At 40.9% G+C, this 26944-nt stretch overlaps 2 protein-coding genes across 2 annotated transcripts in view; both read right to left on the bottom strand.

The window, feature by feature from the left end:
• rhot2 (ras homolog family member T2) overlaps positions 1–15862 on the bottom strand; it is a 55153-nt gene extending 39291 nt beyond the window's left edge. The window contains exons 1-6 of the mRNA XM_062964215.1: positions 15701–15862; positions 6777–6835; positions 4790–4871; positions 4636–4679; positions 1407–1460; positions 1261–1313 (exon numbers count right to left, since the gene is read on the bottom strand). Coding sequence (XP_062820285.1) covers positions 1261–1313; positions 1407–1460; positions 4636–4679; positions 4790–4871; positions 6777–6835; positions 15701–15737 — 329 coding nt within the window. The 5' untranslated portion in view covers positions 15738–15862. The remainder of the gene's footprint in view (positions 1–1260; positions 1314–1406; positions 1461–4635; positions 4680–4789; positions 4872–6776; positions 6836–15700) is intronic.
• Positions 15863–18372: 2510 nt separating this feature from the next.
• The window catches only part of cfap70 (cilia and flagella associated protein 70), a 56532-nt gene continuing 47960 nt past the window's right edge, over positions 18373–26944 (bottom strand). Inside the window, exons 24-28 of the mRNA XM_062964619.1 lie at positions 24953–25114; positions 23088–23177; positions 21730–21831; positions 21454–21501; positions 18373–18942 (exon numbers count right to left, since the gene is read on the bottom strand). Of these exons, the coding sequence (XP_062820689.1) occupies positions 18862–18942; positions 21454–21501; positions 21730–21831; positions 23088–23177; positions 24953–25114 (483 nt within the window). The 3' untranslated portion in view covers positions 18373–18861. The remainder of the gene's footprint in view (positions 18943–21453; positions 21502–21729; positions 21832–23087; positions 23178–24952; positions 25115–26944) is intronic.

The following is a 26944-nucleotide window of genomic DNA, read 5'->3' as shown; positions in this document are numbered from 1 at the left end:
AACGGGCCGGCAGAACGTTGGATAAGCAAATATGTTGGATAATAAGGAGGCATTAAGGAAAAGCCTATTAAACATCAAATTAGGTTATGATTTTACAAATGAAGCACCAAAACATCATGTTAGACAACAAATTTGGCAGAAAAAGTAGTTCAATACACAGTAATGCTATGTAGTAATTACTGTATTTACGAATTTAGCACCAAAATATCATTATGTATTGAAAACATTGACTACAAAAATGCGTTGGAAAATCCAGAACATTGGATAAGCGAGTGTTGGATAAGTGAGACTCTACTGTACTTGAGTATATACCAGGGGTCCCCAAACTAAGGCCCGGGGGCCACATGCGGCCCTCCAAGGTCATTTACCTGGCCCCCGCCCTCAGTTTTATAATAAAATATATTGTATAATAATATAATGTAATAAAATATAACACTAATAATAATACCATATAATAGTATTAATTATATATTATATATTACTAATAATATTACAGTATAGTGGTATAGTTCAATATAGTAATATATAATGCTAATATTGTGCTATGCTAATAATATAATATATTGTATGTACATATAATTTGTAAGCCACTCTGAGTCCCCTTTGGGGTGAGAAGGGTGTGATACAAATGTAGTAAATAAATATAGTAAATAAATAAATAATAAATAAATAAATTTTAGACGTAGGCTCGCCCAAAGTCTGAAATGGCTTGAAGGCACACAACAACAACAATCCTAATTAACTTGACTATCTCATTGGCCAGAAGCAGGCCCACACTTCCCATTGAAATCCTGATAAATGTATGTTGGTTAAAATTGTTTTTATTTTTAAATATTGTATTACTCTTTCATTGTTCTTCTTGTTGTTTTTGCACTACAAATAAGACATGTGCAGTGTGCATCGGAATTTGTTTGTATTTTTTTTTCAAATGATAATTTGGCCCTTTAACAGTCTGAAAGATTGTGGACTGGCTCTCTGCTTAAAAAGTTTGGGGACCCCTGGTATATACGGTAAACCGCACTTGCCTAGTTTTCAACAGACCTCACAACCTCTGAGGATGCCTGCCATGGATGTGGGCGAAACAACAGGAAAGAATGTTTCTGGGACATGGTCAGACAGACCGGAAAACTCACAGCAATTCAGTGATTCAGTGACAATACATCATCCAAGTGCTTACACTGTCCAAACTAGGATTTATATCAAGGTAAACAATTATAGGATTTGCAAGACAATACCCAATTCCATAAGATATTATAGTACCTGGAACACTTTTCGGCTCCACCGTTCACCATCGGGATCCATTTTGTCCGAATCTGAAATGCAAAACGGAACCACTGAATAGAATGGAGAACTCTCCCAGAGATGAATGGCAGCACATCCAAAGGGCAATCAATGTCCGCATTTACCTTGTCAATGGTGGACTCTTCCGTGACGTCATACACCATGCAGACCACATTCGCCTGCAAAGGAGTGCAGCGAGACAGGACTCTTAGCAATTTGCAAGCAAAAGGAAGTGCATTTGTACATTTATGTGGCAACAGTTACAATTAGGTAAAAGACATCAAACAAGTATCGTATGTACTCGAGTATAAGCCTAGTTTTTCAGCCCTTTTTTAAAGACTGAAAAAGCCCCCCTCGGCTTATACTCGGGTGAGGGTCCTGGTTGGCTTATACAGTAGAGTTTCACTTATCCAAGCTAAACGGGCCAGCAGAAGCTTGGATAAGCGAATATCTTGGACAATAAGGAGGGATTAAGGAAGAGCCTATTAAACATCAAATTAGGTTATGATTTTACAAATTAAGCACCAAAACATCATGTTATACAACAAATTTGCCAGAAAAAATAGTTCAATACGCAGTAATGTTATGTTGTAATTACTGTATTTACGAATTTAGCACCGAAATAAAACGATATATTGAAAACATTGACTACAAAAATGGCTTGGATAATCCAGAATCTTGGATAAACGAGGCTTGGATAAGTGAGACTCTACTGTATTTGGGTCAGCTTATACTCGAGAATATATGATACATTTATTATTTTTCTCTATTATTATTGGTATTATTACATTTATTATTATTTTTCTATTATTGTTGCTACTATTACATTTATTTTACTCTATTATTATTATTATTATTAATACTAATTATTATTAATATTAATAATAATACATTTATTATTTTATTCGATTTATTATTACATGTATTATTTTCCTGTATTTATTATTATTATATGTATTATTTTACTCTAGTATTATTAAAAGTATATATAAGCACATTGATATTGAAGATGAGAATAATGATTTGATCAGAGTTGGACAGTCTTATCTTAAATCTGAGCTTTATGTAAATATTCAAAAACATTTAACCTACTGATGCCTCAATTAATGTCATTTTATTGGTATCTATTTTTATTTTTGAAATTTATCGCTCTCGGCTTATACTTGAGTCAATGTTTTCCCAGGTTTTTTGGGGGGTAAAATTAGGTGCCTCGGCTTATATTCCAGTCATCTTATATTTGAGTATATAAGGTAAATAAATTTTTATTATTATTTATTATTTTATTATAAAAACTTATCTCCCTTTCACTGCCCACGTGGGGCCTTGGCCTGCCTTGCTACCTCTGCTCAGAACTCCATTCGATTCTGGCCATTGCTTAAGCTCAGGAGTGCTCATAGCAAAACAGATGGCGGGACAACCATCTCTTTGGGAAGTGGGTTTATCATTTAATCTCCCAAACATACAAGGGTTTAGATGGGATTTGGCAAGGCTGTGCTAAGCCTTATATGTAGACACAATTGCTGGGGATGAGGAGATGAAGGAGGCTCCATAGCTCCATAGCAGAGCATCTGTTTACGAAGCAGAAGCATCGACATCTCTGTTTGAGCAGGCCTTGGGACCATGTGTTGCCTATCAAACACCAATAACTGGGTGAAAAGTGTTAATGTGGGATTGATACTGTTTAAATGCAATTTGTGCCATGTTTGTATTGTAACTTGATGGTATCATACAGGCTGTACCATAATGTGGAAAGAGTTAATTACCAAGAGGCTATGATGACCTTGATGTGTGGCTGGAACTAGGGAGTATCCAGACACAAGTGTTTGTGCATAACGATTGCATCAGTTCAGTTCAGTTGAGTTCTGTCTGCCTAGAGTTCGAGTCAAGTTCTGTTGGAGAACAGAGCAATCCTGTGTTCGTCTGTTGTCTGCAAGTCTGTTTGTGTTGATTATTGCTGTATATAGTAACACTTTGTAAATAGTTTTACCAAAGTCTCTGAGTGTCTCTTCGTTCTGCGTTCCCCTGCTTCCATCCAACTACTGCTGCGCTGCAAATACTGGACCCATATGCCCTGTGTAATATCAAGACTAGCTGCACAGACCCACGAGATCCATATGATTACTTCAGTTCAACAGAGACTGGCCATGCAAGCACATCAGTCAAAAAGCCAGTTTTGGAGGATGCACTCCTTTTGCCAGCCTTCCAAATTAGGAGAAAAATAGACTCATTCTGGATTGGGTCCTCCCTGTGGGTGTTTTGGACTTCAACTTCCACAATTCCTAACAGCCTACCAGCTCTTACAAGTTATGTTGCATAATCTCTCTCTCATATATATATATATATATATATATATATATATATATATATATATATGTATATGTATATGTATATGTATATGTATATGTATATGTATGTATGTATGTAATGTACGTTTGTAGGACCGAGTAAACAACAAAACCACTGAACCAAATCACACCAAATTTGGCCACAATACACTAACACATCCAAGGTATGTCCTTCACTCAACACTCCCCCTCTAGGATTGGCCTAGGTATAACACAGCCAGGCACTGAAGCTGCAAGGCTATTCAGTGCAATTTAACCAGACCAACAAAGGATTAACCTTGGTAGAAGGCGGCCAGGCTCTGTACTATTGAAGCTGGCCAACCAAAGATTCCCTTAGGTAGCAAACAGCCAGGCTTTGAAGCAGCAAGGCTATTCATTGCAATTCTAGCAGCAATTTGTGGCTGGGAACAGCTAGTGTATTAGAAGTATGAACCAAATACAGGAGAGTAAATAGTTCAACAAAAACCCCAATTATAATGAAAAGGAAATTTCCAAAATAATTAAAAAATATATAATGGATAAAAAGTTCAGGGAAAAAACTTAGACAACATAGAGGATTGGATAAAAGTCGGAAAGAAGAAGGAAATTATTATGGAAGAATTTAGAGAAATAAAATTGACATGGTTTCAATGCATATAATTAGGAAGATATACTTGGAGATTCTGAAAGCTGTAATCTTTCCCTCTGCCTCTCAAAGCAGCACATGCTGTGTTTCTCCCAATACAAAGGAAGAAGTTGTTCAAGGTCCAATAGACAGCAAGGTTCTCCCCTCTTTCTTTTTTCCTCCCTCCCTCTTCTGCAAGGCCTGATTAAGCCCGCTAGGCTAAAGCACATACAGCGGCTTACAAGTCAGCAAAGGATTAAGCAAACTTTTAACAAAACGGATAATGTTAATCCAAAGATACTCCCTCTCAGAGTGAGGTCTGCTGTTCCAGCTGAGCTTTAAGAGCACAATTCAGGATGCAGCACGTGCCTCCTCCCTGCCCGCCGTGCTGCTTTCTCTATTCACCTTGGCAATTTCCTCTCGGAGCTCCTCTTCTGTCTGCTCTGCCTCTGAAAGGACAAGAAAGGGTTGCAATGCTTTGGCACCTTGGTCCCTTATGTGGCACAAAAGGCTGCTCAAAGAATAACCTTGGGATGAACAGAGAGCGTTCCAGTCCTACCTGAGTAGTCCACGATGTGGGTGGGAACCTTCTCAGGGGTGACGTCGGCTGGGATTGTGATTTCTTCTGCACGGGGAGGCACCTGGGAGGAGAAACAAGAAGAAGACTTTTGGTCCAGGAAGAAAATGAATGCATGCGGGAGAGGATGGGATGCATGGGATAGGGTCAGAACCTGGTTGAAGGTGTGACCAAAATATGCATATATGATATGTGGTATGAATGGAAGAGTGAAAGAGAGGTAGAAATTTGAAGACACCAGTCTGTAGACTAAGGCCTGCAAACCATTAACTACCTGCTCAGGAATTGTAATTAAAACCTGCTAATGAGACCTGAAATAGCTGACCTGCATAGAACTGTGACTGATAAGAGAAATGTTTACATCTGTTAACATCTGTCAACATTTGCTAACTTGATGAACTTTTGGGGCAGAGCTGCTTGTGTTTGCTAACACCAATCAAGAGGAATCAACATCTGGTCCAGGAAACTGAGGATATTCCATGATAGAAGACGTCTATGATTCATTTACAACTTTGGGACAACATCATCAGCAAAATATTGCTATATAAGTGACCTTATGACAGTCCAGAAGGTGTGACAGACAGCGACGCTGTTCACCCGCTATGCTCAGTGGAGATAGTGTACTTGGGAGTGACAGATCTGCTCTGGGAAAGCAGGATTCTGTTCACTTTTTGGGGCCTCTTTTTCTCATGGGAAGAGAAAAGAGTGCGTTTTGAAGTCATGGCGTTTTGGAACTATGTCTTGGCAGGCAGCAGTGGAAGCTGGGTCTGGCCTAAGCAGGTGCTTCTCCAAGGAGGGAGAAAGAATATGGTAATATTTGTGTGCATGAAGATGGATGCATGTTGTGTGTGAATGATGAATGAAAATGTAACTCCCCCCTTGTTTGTTTCTTAGCCAATGTAACTGTAGGTTGTTTGTGAATCCAATGTAGTTGCATAGAATCTGTATATTTGTATGTCTAAATGTTGTTCTTTGTTGTTCTGTAAAAGTTCTGCTATACCTCTCAGACTGAAACTGCAATAAAAAGAACCTATGCTTTAAAGTTATTGAAAAGTTATTCATAACATTTTTGGTGTCAGAAGTGGGATGTTCTGTTCAGTCTGAGCAGGATGTTTTAACTTTTGTTGTAAAAGTCTTCATGACAAAGGCACTCAGGAACAATACAGCCTAAAGTTTGACATTCAATTCTGCTGACTGCGTCCTCAACCAGTCAGTCACCCCTTCCTGCAGATCCGCAGCGTCGCCAAAATGCTGCGTTGCCAGCCACACCCCTATTGTTGGAAACAAGTGGTTGAGGACGCAAGCGGCAGAATTTAGTGGGGAAGGAGTTGCAAAGCTCATTCATCGCTAGATTTAAATGGCGACTACGTGAGATGTGGTATTTGGGTGTGGATTTCAACTGCATATGGGAAATGTTTTTTCCTATACTTCGTTCATTTTTAATTCCAAAATGTGCAGGTATTTTTAGAGTCAACTTCTCATTCCGCACTCTTTGAGTACAATGTCACAAGCATGGACCCTGGGCTGCCACATGGCACCCCGCTGGAGCCCTTCTGGCCTGCCAATCCCCTTGCAAGGCCTTCTGAGTCTCTGCATCTCATGGCCAGATCCACTGGCCATGGCGAGAGAGAGAGAGAGTCCTACTTGAGGGCCGGGGCACATGGCGGGCAGAGAAAACATTAAGCCGCTTGCCGGGGCCCAAAGCAAGGAAAGGCACTTAAGATGATCCTGGCGCCTGATTAGGGGACTTACACCACTGACCGTGCAAAGGTCACGGAGTCAAGCTGGGGGGAGAGGCTTGGACACCATCTGCTTGCTGTGGATCAGAAGCGCCCATTCTGGAACAAGGGGCGAGCAGGAAGGTGGTGGTGGTGGTGGCAAAGTTTGAATATTCTGATTAGAAAATATCTGTCAAATCTTTAGCTGGAGATCTCAAGCATTGTCTCGTGACAAGTCATTTTCTACTGACCTCTTCAGGGAATTCTTCACCCACTAGGGCCATGATCAGCGAGGTTTTCCCCACCTGGGCTGTGAGAGAGAGAAAGGACACAGAAATAAGATTATTTCAGTGGTTGTGTGTTGCGATAAGCAGAGAAATGCTCCTTCAAGTCACATATAATCTCCACAGCAAACTTGTGCATGAGCCCATTCTTCCCCAAGGCCATCTAATGAGTTGTATGGTTGTATAGCATTGTGTAATAATAATAATAATAATAATAAGAAGAAGAAGAAGAAGAAGGAGACAGAAGGCCTGATCCTTGCAGCCCAGGAGCAAGACATCAGAACAAAGGCAATTCAGGCCAAGATCGAAAAATCAGCTGATGACCCAAAATGCAGACTGTGCAAGGAAACCGACGAAACCATTGATCATATCCTCAGCTGCTGTAAGAAAATTGCACAGACAGACTACAAACAGAGGCACAACTATGTGGCCCAAATGATTCATTGGAACTTATGCCTCAAGTACCACCTCCCAGCAGCAAAGAACTGGTGGGATCACAAACCTGCAAAAGTATTGGAAAATGAGCACGCAAAGATACTGTGGGACTTCCGAATCCAGACTGACAAAGTTCTGGAACACAACACACCAGACATCACAGTTGTGGAAAAGAAAAAGGTTTGGATCATTGATGTTGCCATCCCAGGTGACAGTCGCATTGACGAAAAACAACAGGAAAAACTCAGCCGCTATCAGGACCTCAAGACTGAACTTCAAAGACTCTGGCAGAAACCAGTGCAAGTGATGGGCACATTGGGTGCCGTACCAAAAGATCTCAGCCGGCATTTGGAAACAATAGACACTGACAAAATTACGATCTGCCAGCTGCAAAAGGCCACCCTTCTGGGATCTGCGCGCATCATCCGAAAATACATCACACAGTCCTAGACACTTGGGAAGTGTTCGACTTGTGATTTTGTGATATGAAATCCAGCATATCTATCTTGTTTGCTGTGTCATAATAAAATAATAATAATATAATAACTTTATTTTTATACCCCGCCCCATCTCCCCGAAGGGACTTGGGGCGGCTTACATGGGGCCTTGCCCGATACAACAATCAAATATCAATAACAAAGCAATAACACAATTATCCCAATAAAAACATCAACATCAGTAAAAAACAATCATTAAAATCAACATGAAGCATACAATGTTAAAAACTGGAGACTAATTCATAGATCCCGGGCAAAGTGCAGAATGTAGAGGATTGTAGAGGATTGAGTGCCGGACTAAGACTCTGGGAAACCAGGGTTCAAATCCTCACGCATCCCTGAAGGCTTTAGACATTTATTTATTATTTATTTTATTATTTATTTCCAACATTTATATCCCGCCCTTCTCACCCGAAGGGACTCTGGGCAGCTTACAACAATGGCAGTAATTTGATGCCTACACAAGATCAAAATTACACAGTACATAAAATCAATTAAAACTATTAAATCTATATATATATAAAAGAGTGATGGCATCACGGCGACCCACAAAACAACAAAACTACAGGCCCTCCAACCTCGAAATTTGACAACACAACCCATCATCCACGCCTCAAGGTTGATACAACAAAAAGAAAAGAAAAATAAAGTCCTAATTAGAGAGAGAGGAATAATTGCTTTTATCCAATTGCTGCCAGTTAGAAGGCTAAGCTCCTCCAACTTGGTCTCCTAGCAACCCAATAAAAAATAATAAAAAACACAAAAAATTAATACAATAAAATACTATAATAACAGAAAATAACTAAAAATAATACAAGAAAATAATACAATATAATAAATAAAAATATAACTTACAATAAAATTAATAAAAAATTGCAAATAATGTCAAATAAAAATTATACAACAATTTTTAACCAATACCACCACCACTTTGCCACAGCAACGCGTGGCCGGGCACAGCTAGTACAATATAAAATGTTTAAAACAATTTTAAAACAAATAGTCAGATCCATTCGTCCACAAAAACATCATGCTTTAGCCATAAGACATGTCTTCCGGAGAGCTTTAGTGTTCTCTCAAACAATAAATCCCAGGATTCTGTGGGACGAAACCATAATAATTACAGTGCTCTTGAAGTCTTGATGAAATACTCTGAAAGGAGTGAGAGATAAAAAAAAAAAGAAAATTTGTGCAAACTTGGTGAGAGAGGAAAACGAAGAACAAAGGTCAAAGAACTCACATCTGAATAAGGAAAAAGGACAGAATTCTACCATGGGGCAGTTTTAAGATTTGAGAGGTCAGCAAGTTATATGCCTGGGAGATTTGACAAGGTTGTGATTTAAATCTGCCATGCACTGTAGCCAAAAGCAGGACAGTCAAGAAGTGCCATAAATGAGACATAAACGAAGCGGGAAGAAGGACTGAATCACCTTCCTCTTCCCTTTTCGAATCTGATGTCAGCCATTCCTGAAAAAAAAGCTGCACACAATCATTTTAAAATCCAGTCAAGGAGCAAATCCACAACATCCTCAATACACGGCTTCTTATATAGACCCAGATCCTTAGCAAAACCCTGATAATTAATAATACAAGACGCCTTGGGCCAAAATTTGAAATAGCAATAGCTCTCAGCAAGGAGGAGGCATTTGGCTGTGTTTGGGTTTTTTTTTTTAAAGGTTATGAATATTTGAAAAGGTTGTCTGCAGCCAGCACAGCAGTAAAAATACAGTTTGTTTTAAACTGTATTAAGGAAGATTCCTGCAGAGTTGGTGGCAGCAACTAGCACTGCTTTCTGAGACACACTTCATTTCAGGAAGGATGCAAAATGAGTTTTCGAAGGATTTCATGGCTAGAATCACTGAGTTGCCATGAGTTTTTCGGGCTGTCTGGCCATGTTCCAGAAGCATTTCTCCTGATGTTTCGCCCTCATCTATGGCAAGCATACTCAGAAGTAGTGAGGTCTGTTGGAAACTAGGGCAAGTGGGGTTATATATGTATCTGTGGAATAATGTCCAGAGTGGGAAAAAGAACTCTTGTCTATTACTGGTATAATTGTTTTATAGTTGTGTTACTGATATTTGACTGTTTTATCGGGCTAGGCCCCATGTAAGCCGCCCCAAGTCCCTTCGGGGAGATGGGGCGGGGTATAAAAATAAAGTTATTATTATTATATTATTAGAGGAAAGTGTGAATGTTGCAATTGACCAGCTTGATTAGCATTTAATGGCTTTGCAACTTCAAAGCCTGGCTGCTTCCTTCCTGGGGGACTCCTTTGTTAGTAGGTGTTAGCTGGCCATGATTGTTTCCTGTCTGGAATTCCCGTTTTCTGAGAGTTGCTCTTTATTTACTGTCCTGATTTTAGAGTTTTTAAATACAGATCACCAGATTTTGTTCATTTTCATTGTTTTCTCTTTTCTTTTGAAATTGTCCATATACAGTAGAGTCTCACTTATCCAACATAAACGGGCTGGCAGAATGTTGGATAAGCGAATATGTTGGATAATAAGGAGAGATTAAGGAAAAGCCTATTACACATCAAATTAGGTTATGATTTTACAAATTAAGCACCAAGACATCATGTTATACAACAAATTTGACAGAAAAAGTAGTTCAATATGCAGTAATGCTATGTAGTAATTACTGTATTTACGAATTTAGCACCAAAATATCACGATGTATTGAAAACATTGACTACAAAAATACGTTGGATAATCCAGAATGTTGGATAAGCGAGTGTTGGATAAGTGAGACTCTACTGTACTTGTGGATTTCAATGGCTTCTCTGTGTCGTCTGATATGGTGGTTGTTAGAGTGATCCAGCATTTCTGTGTTCTCAAATAATACGCTGTGTCCAGGTTAGCTCATTCAATGCTAATCAAGCTTGCCAATGGCAACATTTACACTTGCCTCAAATAGACAAGAGTTCTTTCTCTCAACCTGGACTTTCCAGAGATATATAAACCTTCCTTGTCTAGTTTTCAACAGACCTCACAACCTCTGAGGATGCCTGTCATAGATGTGGGTAAAATGTCAGGAGAGAATGCTTCTGGAGAACAGCCAGACAGTCCGGAAAACTCACAGCAACCCCATGATTCCAGCCATGAAAGCCTTCGACAACTTATTTTGCATCCTTCCTGAAATGAGGGATGATCTTTACAGTTAAGAGAGAAACCTTTTGACTGTATATGAAGAGGCTGGGATAGACAAAGGGGGTTAATTTCCACAAGATACGTTCAATCACTAGGAGACAAAAAGCAAATGCAGTCTGAAATGATATGCGTGGTCTCATTTATCCATAGTTTCACTTATTCATCTTAAGTAGGTTGGACTCCTGTACAACTGACACCCCTTTCACAGTATCTACTCTATTAGTATCAGTGAAAATCATAGGATTTGCTATAATACATGGTTTCACAATCCATACAAAATCCAGAACATATCTCCACAAACAGAGGTTGCACTGTAGTACCTATATGGCAAGAAGTAGTACAGTAGAGTCTCACTTATCCAAGCTAAACGGGCCAGCAGAACCTTGGATAAGCAAATATCTTGGATAATAAAGAGAGATTAAGGAAAAGCCTATTAAACATCAAATTAGGTTATGATTTTACAAATTAAGCACCAAAACATCGTGTTATACAACAAATTTGACAGAAAAAGTAGTTCAATACGCACTAATGTTATGTTGTAATTACTGTATTTATGCATTTAGCACCAAAATATCATGATATATTGAAAACATTGACTGCAAAAATGGCTTGGATAAGTGAGACTCTACTGTATATCTTTTATCACCAGCTAGTAGGGCCAAGTGTAATGCAGTTTTGAACGACAAGATAAAGGCATTACTATCATCAGACAACTATAACTATCAGAAAACCTACAGCTTTTTGGATAAAGGATATTTGAACAGCACACCATAATAAAAGCCAAGCCGGTGCTTTCCAGATGCTTTGGACCAGGGGTCCTCAAACTTTTTAAGCCAAGGGCCGGTCCACAATTTTTCAGACTGTTGAGGGGCCGGATTATCATTTGAAAAAACAAAACAAACAAATTCCGATGCACACTGCACATGTCTTATTTGTAGTGCAAAAACAACAACAACAACAAGAACAATAAAAAACAATACAATATTTAAAAATAAAAACAATTTTAACCAACATACATTTATCAGGATTTCAATGGGAAGTGTGGTCCTGCTTCTGGCCAATGAGATAGTCAAGTTAATTAGGGTTGTTGTTGTTGTTGTGTGCCTTCAAGTCATTTCAGACTTTGGGCGAGCCTAAGTCTAAAATTTATTTATTTATTATTTATTGATTTACTGCATTTATTTACTACATTTGTATCACACCCTTCTCACCCCAAAGGGAACTCAGAGTGGCTTACAAATTATATGTACATACAATATATTATATTATTAGCATAGCACAATATTAGCATTATATATTACTATATTGAACTATACCACTATACTGTAATATTATATGTAATATAGAATATATAATTAATATTATTATATGGTATTATTATTAGTGTTATATTGTATTACATTATAATATTATTATCAATATTATATGTATATACAATATATTATATTATAAAACTGAGGGCGGGGGCCAGGTAAATGACCTCGGAGGGCCGCATCCGGCCCCCGGGCCTTAGTTTGGGGACTCCTGCTTTGGACCATTCACACACCATTGTTGCGCCAAACATCTGACCATATTCCAGGTCGCTCATCCTTGCAAGTCCTAACAGAGCTCTATGCACTAAATCATTTTTTTTCATACAGTTCTTTGCATTATGTAATGCATTTCTAGAATGGAATCCATCCTTTGGGAGAGCCACATAGTCCTCACCCTTGATTCTAGAGGAGATGCATGCGACTGGCTTTCAATAATATACCCTGTTCTCTTCCAAGCCATGCAGAGTAACCTGCCAATTCCATAAAGTAGGGACCTTTGCAGCCTCCCTATCCACAAGACAGCATGCAAGAGAGAAACTCTGCTGGTCACAAGGCCTTGGCCTTTGGAAAGTCATGCCTAAGCTTAGATAGATAATTCTGCCCTGCGACAGACAAATCCTCTGTAAGCTGTGAACTGGAAGCAGGTCAGTTTTCCTCCGGGTGAAGGTTCAGCTTTCTTTAGCGTTCATGACAATGGTCAGCTTCCTAGGCTAGAATGCCTAGTTCAGGCATGGGCAAACTTCGGCCCTCCCTCCACAATAATTACTAACAGCCTACCAGCTTTTAAGAATTTGTAGCTGAGTGCCTTCCTGTCTGCCACTGTAGTTACCAAACCATGCCTCTCCACAAAAGTCAATGTATAATATTGTTGTGCAATGTACAATGACAATAAAGTTATTATATTCTAATCCATTGTAGCCAATGGCAAGGGATGATAGGAGCTGCAGTTGGTGTATCTACACCAAATCTAGAAATTGATATACTGTATATAGGCTAGAGTTCAGGTAGGGAAGGGACCAGCCAAACCGAGGCTTCTCTGTTTTTTGATTGATTGAGACTTGCTTTATCTTTCCATACGGAGATTCAAAGCGGGCCTCAATCAAAAACTGCTGCTGCTCAGTCGTTTATAGTCGTCTCCAACTCTTCGTGACCTCATGGACCAGTCCACGCCAGAGCTCCCTGTCGGCCTTCACTGCCCCCAGTTCCATTACAACGTAAAAATATACAAATATAAAATAACAAACAGTATGCCGTTATATATTATTATATATTATCAGTAGTAACTATATTTAAAATATTAGTATGACTATATTACACTATTATTATGTACTGTACTATGATACTGTATTATTAGTATTATATTGCATTACACTATAATATCACCAATATTATATGCATATACAATATATTATATGATTAGCCTAGCATAATCATGACTGTATGAATACCAAGCACAAAGTAGCTGCACGCAATAACATTCTGCGAAAACTTACTGGCAGCGCATGGGGTGCAGACCCAAAATTAATAAGAACACCAACCCTGGCCTTGTCTTACTTAACTGTTGAGTATGCCTGCCCTGTTTGACACAAGTCTGCCGACGAGAAGCAGGTGAACATAGCACTGAATTAAACATGCAGAATAATCACAGGATGTCCCAATCCTATACCTGCTGATAAACTCTACAAGCTAGCTGGCATTCCCCCCCCCGCCGCCCCATCCCGATGTGCGATGGGAAATTGCTGCTAACTGAAAGAAAAATAAGGTTGAACACTGTGAAAGCCACCCACTGCATGGCTATCAGCCTCCTCCCAGTAGACTTAAATCAAGGAAAAGAGTCATGTCCCAACAGCAAGAGTGTCCCTTTGGGCAGCTAAGCCAGAACATCCCAACTGCCCCCCCCCCCCCCACACACACATGAAGGTCTTCCTCCAGGGGCAAACCAAGAATGGGCAACCTGGAAGTCCCTGAACAGACTCAGAAGTGGAGTGGGCAGATCAAAAGACAACCTGGCAAAATGGCATGACCTAGAAGAATCCTTCACCTTGTGCGACTTTGGAACAGAGCAGACAACTACGCATCTGTATGCTTGCCCACAATGCCCTGCCTCATGCTTGTGTTCCTTCTATTTTTATCAGTTTTATACTTATTTATCTGTTGCTTTTGACACAAAATAAATAAATAAGCCTTGCATAATATTAGTATTATTGTACTATACCACTAGAGTGCAATATTATTAATAATATTAAAGGTAAAGGTTTCCCCTGACGTTAAGTCCAGTCGTGACCAACTCTGGGGGTTGGTGCTTGTCTCCATTTCTAAGCCGGTGTTGCCCGTTGACAACTCCAAGGTCATGTGGCCACTGGCATGATGGCATGGAGTGCCGTTACCTTCCTGCCGAAGTGGTACCTATTGATCTACTCACATGTGCATGTATTCAAACTGCTAGATTTATTTATTTATTATTTTAATGTGTTGTTGAAGACTTTCATGGCTGGGATCAAAGGGTTGTTGTGTGTTTTCCGGGCTGTAAGGCCATGTTCTAGAAGTATTCTCTCCTGTGGGTGAAACGTCAGGAGAGAATACTTCTAGAACATGGCCATACAGCCCGGAAAACATACAACAACCTTATTTATTATTTATTTCAAATATTTATACCCCGCCTTTCTCACCCGAGGGGACTCAGGGCGGCTTATAAGTGGCAACTGATGCTGTTACACCGTTATACAATGAACCAAAAAGTTAAAACAGTTAAAACAGTCATAAAATACAATATAAGGTAAAGGTTTCCCCTGACGTTAAGTCCAGTCATGTCTGACTCTGGGAGTTGGTGTTCATCTCCATTTCTAAGCCGAAGAGCCGACGTTGTCCGTAGACACCTCCAAGGTCATGTGGCCACTGGCATGACTGCATGGAGCGCCGTTACCTTCCCGCCGGAGTGGTACCTATTGATCTACTCACATTGGCATGTTTTTGAAATGCTAGGTTGGCAGGAGCTGGAGCTAACAGCAGCCGCTCCTGCTGCTCCCGGGGTTTGAACCTGGGACCTTTCGGTTTGTAGCTCAGTGCTTTAACGCACTTCGCCACCGGGGCTCACAAAATGCAATATACAAAGTTTAAAACCATGCAAAGTGCTTATGCCATTCATCCACCAGACCTTATACAAGAGCCTTAATTCGGACCGCGTTGCTGGGCGCTCACTCCGCTCCCCGGATTCGAACCTGCGACCTTTCAGTCTGCAAGTTCAGCAGCTCAGCGCTTTAACCCACTGCACCACCGGGGGCTCCATTAATAATGTTACCGGTACATGTAATATATAATACACAATTATTAGATTATTATATATTATTATATTGTACTATATTATAATACCACAATATATGTTATCGACATATGGGCCTGAAGAGGCCTGCCTGCCTGCCTGCCTTCCTTGCCAGGCCCTTCGAGGCCTCCTGGCCCTGAGGGAAGGGAGGGCAGGGCCAAGGCCCCAAGGCACGTACCTTCTCCCAGCAGGAGGATGCGCACATCCCGCCTCATCCTTCTCCTCACGGTTCGCTTCTCACCGCCTTCCTTCTGTCCCGTCTCCTGCTGCTCCTGCCGGTCCGCCGCTTCCGCTTCCGGCTTCTTTCCACTGAGTGTTCCAAACGGAGCGGCTTGCGGTTTCTCAGCGACACCTGGCGGCCGGAGGACGGATAGCAACTCTTCCTCTCTGAGCCTGTACAAAGTGGAGGAACAGCGCCACCTACCGGCCACTTATAAAGTTCTGGAGAGATTTATCCTGCACAGAAGGATGGAAAAAATAGGCCCACCCATGATCCCGCATTATAATAATATATGCAAATTATCATGATGCATACATGCCATTATCCTGGGGAAAAATCCACGTAAAATTGACCTTATTATTATTACAGTAGAGTCTCACTTATCCAAGCTAAACGGGCAGGCAAAACCTTGGATAAGCGAATATGTTGGATAATAAGGAGGGATTAAGGAAAAGCCTATTAAACATCAAATTAGGTTATGATTTTACAAATTAAGCACCAAAACTTCATGTTATACAACACATTTGACAGAAAAAGTAGTTCAATACGCAGTAATGTTATGTTGTAATCACTGTATTTACGAATTGAGCACCAAAATATCACGATATATTGAAAACATTGGCTACAAAAATGCATTGGATAATCCAGAACCTTGGATAACGAGTCTTGGATAAGTGAGACTCTACTGTATTATTATTATTATTATTATATGCAAATATTCTAGAAAGAATTCCAGGTAAAATGACCTCTGTTTATGATGATTATGATTATTATATATGCAAATGATCATGATGCATACATGCCAATAAGCTGGGGAAAAATCCACATAAAATTGACCTTATTATTATTATTATTATATGCAAATATTCTGGAAAGAATTCCAGGAAAAATGACCTCTGTTTATGATGATTATGATTATTATATATGCAAATGATCATGATGCATACATGCCAATATGCTGGGGAAAAATCCACATAAAATTGACCTTATTATTATTATTATTATATGCAAATATTCTAGAAAGAATTCCAGGTAAAATGACCTCTGTTTATGATGATTATGATTATTATATATGCAAATGATCATGATGCATACATGCCAATATGCTGGGGAAAAATCCACATAAAATTGACCTTATTATTATTATTATTATTATATGCAAATATTCTAGAAAGAATTCCAGGTAAAATGACCTCTGTTTATGATGATTATGATTATTATATATGCAAATGATCATGATGCATACATGCCAATATGCTGGGGAAAAATCCACATAAAATTGACCTTATTATTATTATTATTATTATATGCAAATATTCTAGAAAGAATTCCAGGTAAAATGACCTCTGTTTATGATGATTATGATTATTACATATGCAAATGATCATGATGCATACATGCCAATATGCTGGGGAAAAATCCACATAAAATTGACCTTATTATTATTATTATTATTATATGCAAATATTCTGGAAAGAATTCCAGGTAAAATGACCTCTGTTTATGATGATGATTTCAGTATTTTGTCGGAAATATTGAAAATCAACTTTGTATTTTTAATTATAAAAAATGATGTACAGGCATTGAAAAAGTTAAAATGATGCAATGACTAAGCAAAACCAGTGGGGTCATATAAGCAGGTGTGCCTGTAAGTTAGTTGCCCCTCCTGTGTGAAGACGTCTTTCTGTGTGAAGAATGCCTCAGTGTAAAGAGTGCTGTGTCTGAATGCTCCAAGGAGAGAGCTGCTTCAGTTTGAAGTTTGTATGTAATATCTACATGAGAGAGAAGCCCAGTGCGAAGGCAAAAAGCTGAAGCCAAGATATAACACAGAAGTATAAAGAACCTTGTTTTTTGTAAATAGTACAACCATATTATTTTTCTACAAGAAAAGCCTCAGAAGGAAGATAACAATAATCTGTGTGTTTTTACTCATCTTATACTGGCTACTGATTCTGGGTCATGCTGCCGCCACTGCTAAATAAGTTACTCTGCTGTATACTTTTATGGTGAGGGTCTGGGCCAGGCTGTGGCGCAGCTGGCTAGTAACCAGCTGCAATAAATCACTACTGACTGAGAGGTCATGAGTTCAAAGCCCGGGTCGGGTTAAGCCCCCGACCATTAAATAGCCTGGCTTGCTGTTGACCTATGCAGCCCCAAAAGACAGTTGCATCTGTCAAGTAGGGAAATTTAGGTATGCTTTATGCGGGAGGCTAATTTAACTAATTTACAACATCATTAAAAAAAACTGCCAGCAAAACACGAGGAAAGGAATGAGGAAGTACAGCCACTAGTGGACAGTGAAGCAACAGCTCCCCCTGTGGCCGGAATCGTGAAGCTGGAAAAAAAATGTTAAATGCCTCTGTGTCTGTCTATATATGTTGTTTGTCTGTTGGCATTGAATGTTTGCCATATATGTGTTCATTGTAATCCGCCCTGAGTGAGAAAGGCGGAATATAAATACTGTCAATAAATAAATAAATATATTTTGTTATTAAGCCCATTCGCCAAACATATTTCTCAATCAAAATACAACCCATGAACCACTGTGTTGCAATTTTACCTTGGTGGGTTTTGCATGGCTATTTATATTACTGATGGGGTTTTTTTCTTAAAAAAGATGACTCTAAACATTTTATAAATCAATATTGTTTGTTTTAATTCAAAACTAATTTCGGCTTTGGAAAGACGTCGAGGTTGTTGTCTTTAAACAATACAGTGTTGCTCTTGCTGCTTCATCGATGAGCCGCGAAGAACGGAGAATGACACTTAACCATGGAGGGCCACCAATGTATTCTACCTTCTACTAAATGGACACTACCATAAATCACTCCACTTCCCAAATTGGTGGATATGGATCTCATGAACATCATTTAGAGGCCCCTAATTCCTAGAATGGAGCTTCTTGGCCTTGTTCTCCAGTTGTCGCTTCTATTAGAGAACAAGGAATCGCCGCTAGATCTTTGTTACGAGCCTTCGGTTGCCCCGAGGAAGAAAACGTTTCTTCTGAGATATTCTCCATCAAAGTTGCTGAGAAATCTGCCATCTGGAAGCCTTGTCTTGCATATATAATAATGGACTGGATGAATAATTCAAGGCATGGCGATGGGCAAGTGGGTTGTTCAGAAGGAGGGATCACCGAAGCCCACCTCCTGCTGCACCATTTTGATCTCCTGGAGCAACAACTCATTGGCCAGTTCCAGCTGCAAGAAAAGGAAAAAGCAATGAGACCAGGACACAAACTAGGGAGCATCTAAAGACCTGTCCAAGGTGCTTTATTGCAAGGAAGAAGGCGAAGCCTCCTATGGGGCCACACAAGGCAAGCAGAAACAAGGTTCATGGTCAGTCTACTCCAGGCATGGGCAAACTTGGGCCCTACAGATATTTTGATCATCATCATCATCCTGACCCAAAATGCAGACTGTGCAAGGAAGCCAATGCATCACATAGTCCTAGACACTTGGGAAGTGTCCAAAGCGTGATCCAATACAAAAGCCAACATACTGATCTTGTTTGCTGTGTACTCATTTTATTGTGTATCATGTAATAAATAATAATAATAGTAAAGAATGCACACAAAGAGTCAGAAAAATTCTCAAAAGCAAGCTCAATGGAGGCAACACCATCAAGGCCATAAACACCTGGGCCATACCTGTCATAAGATACACTGCTGGCATCATAAATTGGACACAGGTGGAACTGGACAATTTGGACAGAAAAACAAGAAACAGAAAAACATGACCATTCATCACTCACTGCACCCTCGCAGTGATGTTGACCGGCTATATCTGCCTAGAAGATCAGGGGGCAGAGGACTCTTACAAGTCAAACAAGCAATCAAAGAAGAAGAACATGCCCTGGCAGAATATGTAAAGCAAAGTGAAGAACCTGCTTTGATTGAAGTCAAAAATCAGAAACTCCTCAAAGCACAGCAGACAAAAAACCAGTACAAGAAAACCGCACTACAAACTAGAGCTGACAGCTGGCACAACAAAACACTGCATGGAAAGTTCCTTGACAAAATTGAAGGAAAAGCTGACAAGGAGAAGACCTGGCTCTGGCTCACGAATGGGACCCTGAAGAAGGAGACAGAAGGCCTGATCCTTGCAGCCCAGGAGCAAGACATCAGGACAAAGGCAATTAAGGCCAAGATTGAAAAATCAGCTGATGACCCAAAATGCAGACTGTGCAAGGAAATCGACGAAACCATGGATCATCTCCTCAGCTGCTGTAAGAAAATCACACAGACATACTACAAACAGAGGCACAACTATGTGGCCCAAATGATCCATTGGAACTTATGCCTCAAGTACCACCTGCCAGCAGCAAAGAACTGGTGGGATCACAAACCTGCAAAAGTATTGGAAAATGAGCATGCAAAGATACTGTAGGACTGCCGAATCCAGACTGACAAAGTTCTGGAACACAACACACCAGACATCACAGTTGTGGAAAAGAAAAAGGTATGGATTATTGATGTCGCCATCCCAGGTGACAGTCGCATTGACGAAAAACAACAGGAAAAACTCAGCCGCTCTCAGGACCTCAAGATTGAACTTCAAAGACTCTGGCAGAAACCAGTGCAGGTGGTCCCGGTGGTGATGGGCACATTGGGTGCCATGCCAAACGATCTCAATACGTCTCCACAGGAGTGTTTGTGTTTCTTGCATTAAGTGCGTTCTACTTAATCCAGGGTTACAAACCCCGAGATAGAAAAAAATTTAAATATAATACAGCAGAGTCTCACTTATCCAACACTCGCTTATCCAATGTTCTGGATTATCCAACGCATTTTTGTAGTCAACGTTTTCAACACATAGTGATATTTTGGTGCTAAATTCGTATATACAGTAATTACTACATAGCATTACTGTGTATTGAACTACTTTTTCTGTCAAATTTGTTGTATAACATTAATGTTTTGGTGCTTAATTTGTAAAATAATAACCTAATTTGATGTTTAATAGGCTTTTCCTTAATCCCTCCTTATTATCCAATGTATTCGCTTATCCAACGTTCTGCCGGCCAGTTTACATTGGATAAGCGAGACTCTACTGTAAAATGCACATTTTGTATTGTGAGGCATTTTCTGATCCCAATGAAACTTTTATTTATACAAGAAACAGTGATGAAAAAGTGAGGCTACAATGTCCGATTGTCATGCAACATATGTATCACGCAACAGCTTTTTCTTTTTATCATTGACTTGAGCATTTCACAAAAAAAACCACAGCAGTTTAAACACAAATAATGAGTGGATCTTTTGTAATGGGTTGAAAAATGGTGGCCCTGGACGAATTGACTTTTTTGTTGAAGAAAAATACAGTCAAGATAATGAAAAGAACAAATTGGGATGATCTTCAGGACTATCTGGATAATTTGAGAAAATGAAGATTACGGGAGATAATTTTGCTATTTTTTTTTCTTAGCAAGAAAAAATATTACTGAATAATAAGAAAATATTATCTAAGAAGATGGAATGGAGGTCTTTTTTTTCTCCACATTTTTTTTAGTGTGTGTTGGTATATTTTTGTAGAATGTAGACTTTTATCTTTCTCTCTTTTTCCTACTTTTCTATACCTTGGTTGTTCTCACTCTTTCGGTGTAATATAAAAAATTTAATAATTTTCTTAAAAAAAGAAAAAGAAAAGAAAAATGGTGGCCCTTTTTGGAAATGTTAAACTCCTTTGTCGATGAAGAAACATGTTACGCACCTTGACAGCATATTTATAAGATTGTTCCGCCTCCAGCTGCCTTCCACCCTAAAAAAAGCAACAGAAACCATTGATCTTTTTAATCGTAGAAATGTTTCCACAGTGCTATTTTGACAACAGAGGCACCTGAAGCCATGCCATTAACTAGTCAAGTCCACCAAGCACACAAATTAATAAAGGAAAACAAAAACTACACAAACCACATCCCTGCTTTGCCAGAGAAAAGCAAGCAATCCAGCTGTTGTCGTTGGAGAGAAGAGCCTTTTAGGAGCTTACCTGCATGCAGACCAGAGCCAGATATGCCCACACTTCAGCATTGTTGTTGTTGAGGGCATTGGCTTCAGAGAGGGCATCTTCTGCCTCCACAAACTCTTTGAGCTTCGAAGAGGAAGAAACAAGCACATGGATTTAAAAAAACGTCAAGTTCAAGATAAAGACTTCATAGATTCTCCAGCAGCCCAGCCTCCTTCCCATTGTTATCCCACAATGAGGTGTCTTCAGCACATTTCAGGCAGATAGGCTATTTATTTATTTATTTATTTTATTTACAGCATTTATATTCCGCCCTTCTTTCTCACCCCGAAGGGGACTCAGGGCGGATCACATCTATGTATATAAAAGGGTAATGAAATTTCGGCCTAGGACAAAACAACAAAACTACACATCCCAGAAACACTAAACTTGGCAGCACAACCCCTCACCCATGCCTCTACGTTCATACAACAAAAAGAAAAGAAAAATAAAGTCCTAATTAGAGGGAGAGGAAGAATTGTTTTTATCCAATTGCTGCCAGTTAGAAGGCTAAGCTCCGCCCACTTGGTCTCCTAGCAACCCACTCAGCCCAGGGGACAGGCAGACTTAGGCCTCACTTAGGCCTCTTCCACACTGCCTATAAAATACAGATTATCAGATTTGAACTGGATTATATGGCAGTGTAGACTCAAGGCCCTTCCACACAGCTATATAACCCATTTATCATTTGTCAGGGGAAAACCTTGACCCTTTACCTTAACTACTACCAATTCCTCAATACTTTATTTCCCATACCACCAGACTTCGCCACAGCAACGCGTGGCCGGGCACAGCTAGTTACACATATAGGCAAACATTCAATGCAAGACAAGACAAACATAGGCTCCGAGCGGGCCTCGAACTCATGACCTCCTAGTCAGAGTGATTCATTGCAGTTAATTGCAGCTGGCTTGCTCTCCCGCCTGTGCCACAGCCCGGGCTAAAGCTGAGGCTAAAGCAAACAGACATTCTAAGTAAGATGAAAGACTACTCATTTATACATTTCTATATGGAAATCACTGTTGGGCTCGCAGCAGTTCTCTGAGCATGCAGTCAGATGTAATTCAGGATTATACACAGCAATTAGTCCAAACAGGAGGATAGTCAGTTCCAAAGGTCAACAACATAGAAGCCCACCAAAGAATCCACACACATAGTCCAAACACAAAGTCACTGACAATGATACCGACTGTAGTTCTTTCCACAACGTTGCTCTCAGCAAGGAGCTATTGCAGCCACCAGCTATTTATGCTTCCTAGTAAAGCCCTTACAGCTGAGAGACCCTCTTCCGAGCCAGTATTCCGAGCCATAGCCATTCCTGCCAAAGGAGCACAGCACCTTACCCGATAGCAGGCAATGCCCACTCCCAGCCACGTAAGACAGGACGGCGATTTCTTGCTGGCCACCAGGTAGATGTTCTTTGCCTTGTCATACTGCCCCAAAAAAAAAAAAAGAAAAGAAAAAAAGAGGAGAGCGCCAGTTACAAGGCTAAACTCCGTCCACTTGGTCTCCTAGCAACCCACTCAGCCCAGGGGACAGGCAGAGTTAGGCCTCACTTAGGCCTCTTCCACACTGCCTGTAAAATACAGATGATCAGATTTTAACTGGATTATATGGCAGTGTAGACTCAAGGCCCTTCCACACAGCTATATAACCCATTTATAATGGACTCAATGTCAGGGGAAAACCTTTACCCTTTACCTTAACTACCACCAATTTCTCAATACTTTATTTCCCATACCACCATACTTCGCCACAGCAACACGTGGCCGGGCACAGCTAGTATGATATATTTATCTCTCATCTTACCTCCCTTATCAGTGTTTGTTTTTCCAAAGCCTCCCTTGCTCTTAACCAAGGGAATCTTTTGAACAGGGAAAGAAGCCCGTGCAAGTCAGGAAGAAGAATATATATATACACAGTAGAGTCTCACTTATCCAACACTCGCTTATCCAATGTTCTGGATTATCCAATGCATTTTTGTAGTCAATGTTTTCAATATATCGTGATATTTTGGTGCTAAAATCGTAAGTACAGTAATTACTACATAGCATTACTGTGTATTGAACTACTTTCTTGGTCAAATTTGTTGTATAACATGATGTTTTGGTGCTTAATTTGTAAAATCATAACCCAATTTAATGTTTAATAGGCTTCTCCTTAATCTCTCCTTATTATCTAACATATTCGCTTATCCAACGTTCTGCCGGCCCATTTACGTTGGATAAGCGAGACTCTACTGTATACTCATTAATCTTATAGAAGTATTTTCCCCTGAAATATTTGTTAATCTCTGCTACAGATATATAAGCATTTCCTCCTGCAAGCCTTTGCAATCCCTCTATGTACCTTTATATTTGTATCTATCTATCTATCTATCTACATTAATTTTATATATGAATTTCCCCTCATATGTTTGCAAATCTTTGCAAATCCTATAAACATATAGATATCTAGAGATTTCAATGTACCTGTATATCTGTATCTGTGTGTACACATTATTTTATATATGAATTTTCGCCTCATATGTTTGCAAGTCTTTGCAAATCCTATACAGATATAATTATATATAGAGAGATGTCTAGAATATGACATGATAATACAGAAAGAAGAATATATATATACTCATTAATCTTATAGAAGCATTTCCCCCTGAAATATTTCTTAATCTCTGCTACAGATATATAGGCATTTCCTCCTGCAAGCCTTTGCGATCCCTCTATGTATCTTTATATTTGTGTCTATCTATCTATCTATCTATCTATCTATCTATATACATTAATTTTATATATGAATTTCCCCCTCATATGTTTGCAACTCTTTGCAAATCCTATAAACATATAGATATCTAGAGATTTCAATGTACCTGTATATCTGTATCTGTGTGTATACATTATTTTATATATGAATTTTCGCCTCATATGTTTGCAAGTCTTTGCAAATCCTATACAGATATAATTATATATAGAGAGATGTCTAGAATATGACATGATAATCCAGAACGTTGGATAAGCTAATGTTGGATAAGTGAGACTCTACTGTACTTAAGAAGGTCCAAGAGGCATGCTGATATTAACTCTTTCTTTTTGGTTTTCACTACCATGAGAAATTGAATATGTAGGTAGGGGATATAATCAGGAATTTGGTCTCCAACAAAGGAAACTAGCTACCGTGCCCAAAGCATCTTATTTTTCTGCCTCCTCCTCACCTCCTTCTCTTCCAGATAGATAGAACCTAGTCTCAGGTATACAAAATGCATATCTTTGGCATCTGTCACAAAACTGATGGTTCGCTCATAGCAGTCCTTTGCTTCACTGGTATTCCCCGTCAGGAAAGAGAGGTGCCCTTTCTGGGCCCAAATATTTGGATTCTGCAGAAACAAAGCAAAGTCAGCGCAAGGGTAAATATTTTAAATAGGTCAAAAGAATATAACTTTGCTACAGGGCTGAAGATATGTTTTCATAAACAACGGGAGGAGGATAAGGTGAGGGGTGGTTGTAAATCAGTGTAAATCAGTGGTTCCCAAACTTATTTGGCCTACCGCCCTCTTTCCAGAAAAAATACTACCCAGCGCCCCCTGGAAAGGGGGGCGTGGCTTAGAGGGGTGGGCGTGGCTCCTGCTCAAGAGGGCGGGGCTGAGCCTCTCCTAGTCCAAGATGCAGGGCTGCGAGGGGAGGTGGGCGGGGCCAGAAATAGGCGGCCAGGACTGGGATGGGAGGAGTTACGAGCTCTGAGATAGGGCTGAGCTTCTATCCCTGTCCTGCGGTGCCTGCCAGGACACAGGGGGCGGGGCTAGAAGAGGGGCGGGGCCTCTTCCCAAGTGCCTGATGGGGCTGGACCTCTATACCCCGCCCCCCGTGTCCTAACAAGCTCCTCAGGGGAGGTATAGAGGCTCAGCCCTGTCTCAGACTCTTGGAAGGAGGCCCCGCCCCCACCTCTAGCCCCAGCCTTTAGTCCAAAAAGGCCCCTCAGGAGAAGTATAGAGGCTCAGCCCTGTCTCACGCTCTTGGGAAGAGGCCCTACCCCCACCCCTAGCCCCACCCTTTAGTCCAAAAAGGCCCCTCAGGAGAAGTATAGAGGCTCAGCCCTGTCTCGCACTCTTGGGAAGAGGCCCTACCCCCACCCCTAGCCCCACCCTTTAGTCCAAAAAGGCCCCTCAGGAGAAGTATAGAGGCTCAGCCCTGTCTCACGCTCTTGGGAAGAGGCCCTACCCCCACCCCTAGCCCCGCCCTTTAGTCCTAAAAGGCCTCTCAGGAGAGGTATAGAGGCTCAGCCCTGTCTCGGGCTCTTAGAAGGAGGCCCCGCCCCCACCCCAGCCCCGCCCTTTAGTCCTAAAAGGCCTCTCAGGAGAGGTATAGAGGCTCAGCCCTGTCTCGGGCTCTTAGAAGGAGGCCCCGCCCCCACCCCAGCCCCGCCCTTTAGTCCTAAAAGGCCTCTCAGGAGAAATATAGAGGCTCAGCCCTGTCTCACGTTCTTGGGAAGAGGCCCCGCCCCCACCCCTAGCCCCGCCTTTTAGTCCTAAAAGGCCTCTCAGGAGAAATATAGAGGCTCAGCCCTGTCTCACGTTCTTGGGAAGAGGCCCCGCCCCCACCCCAGGCCCCGCCCTTTAGTCCTGAAAGGCCTCTCAGGAGAATTATAGAGGCTCAGCCCTGTCTCACGCTCTTGGGAAGAGGCCCCGCCCCCACCCCTAGCCCCGCCCTTTAGTCCTAAAAGGCCTCTCAGGAGAATTATAGAGGCTCAGCCCTGTCTTGGGCTCTTGAGAAGAGGCCCCGCCCCCACACCAGGCCCCGCCCTTTAGTCCTAAAAGGCCTCTCAGGAGAAATATAGAGGCTCAGCCCTGTCTCACGTTCTTGGGAAGAGGCCCCGCCCCCACCCCAGACCCCGCCCTTTAGTCCTAAAAGGCCTCTCAGGAGAATTATAGAGGCTCAGCCCTGTCTCACGCTCTTGGGAAGAGGCCCCGCCCCCACCCCTAGCCCCGCCCTTTAGTCCTAAAAGGCCTCTCAGGAGAAATATAGAGGCTCAGCCCTGTCTCACGTTCTTGGGAAGAGGCCCCGCCCCCACCCCAGGCCCCGCCCTTTAGTCCTAAAAGGCCTCTCAGGAGAAGTATAGAGGCTCAGCCCTGTCTTGGGCTCTTGAGAAGAGGCCCCGCCCCCACCCCTAGCCCCGCCCTTTAGTCCTAAAAGGCCTCTCAGGAGAAATA

Source organism: Anolis carolinensis, unplaced genomic scaffold, assembly GCF_035594765.1.
Source record: "Anolis carolinensis isolate JA03-04 unplaced genomic scaffold, rAnoCar3.1.pri scaffold_13, whole genome shotgun sequence".
In the NCBI taxonomy this organism is placed as follows: domain Eukaryota; kingdom Metazoa; phylum Chordata; class Lepidosauria; order Squamata; family Dactyloidae; genus Anolis; species Anolis carolinensis.
Note: the sequence above shows the minus strand (reverse complement) of the source record. Positions and strands in the feature narration are given on the sequence as shown.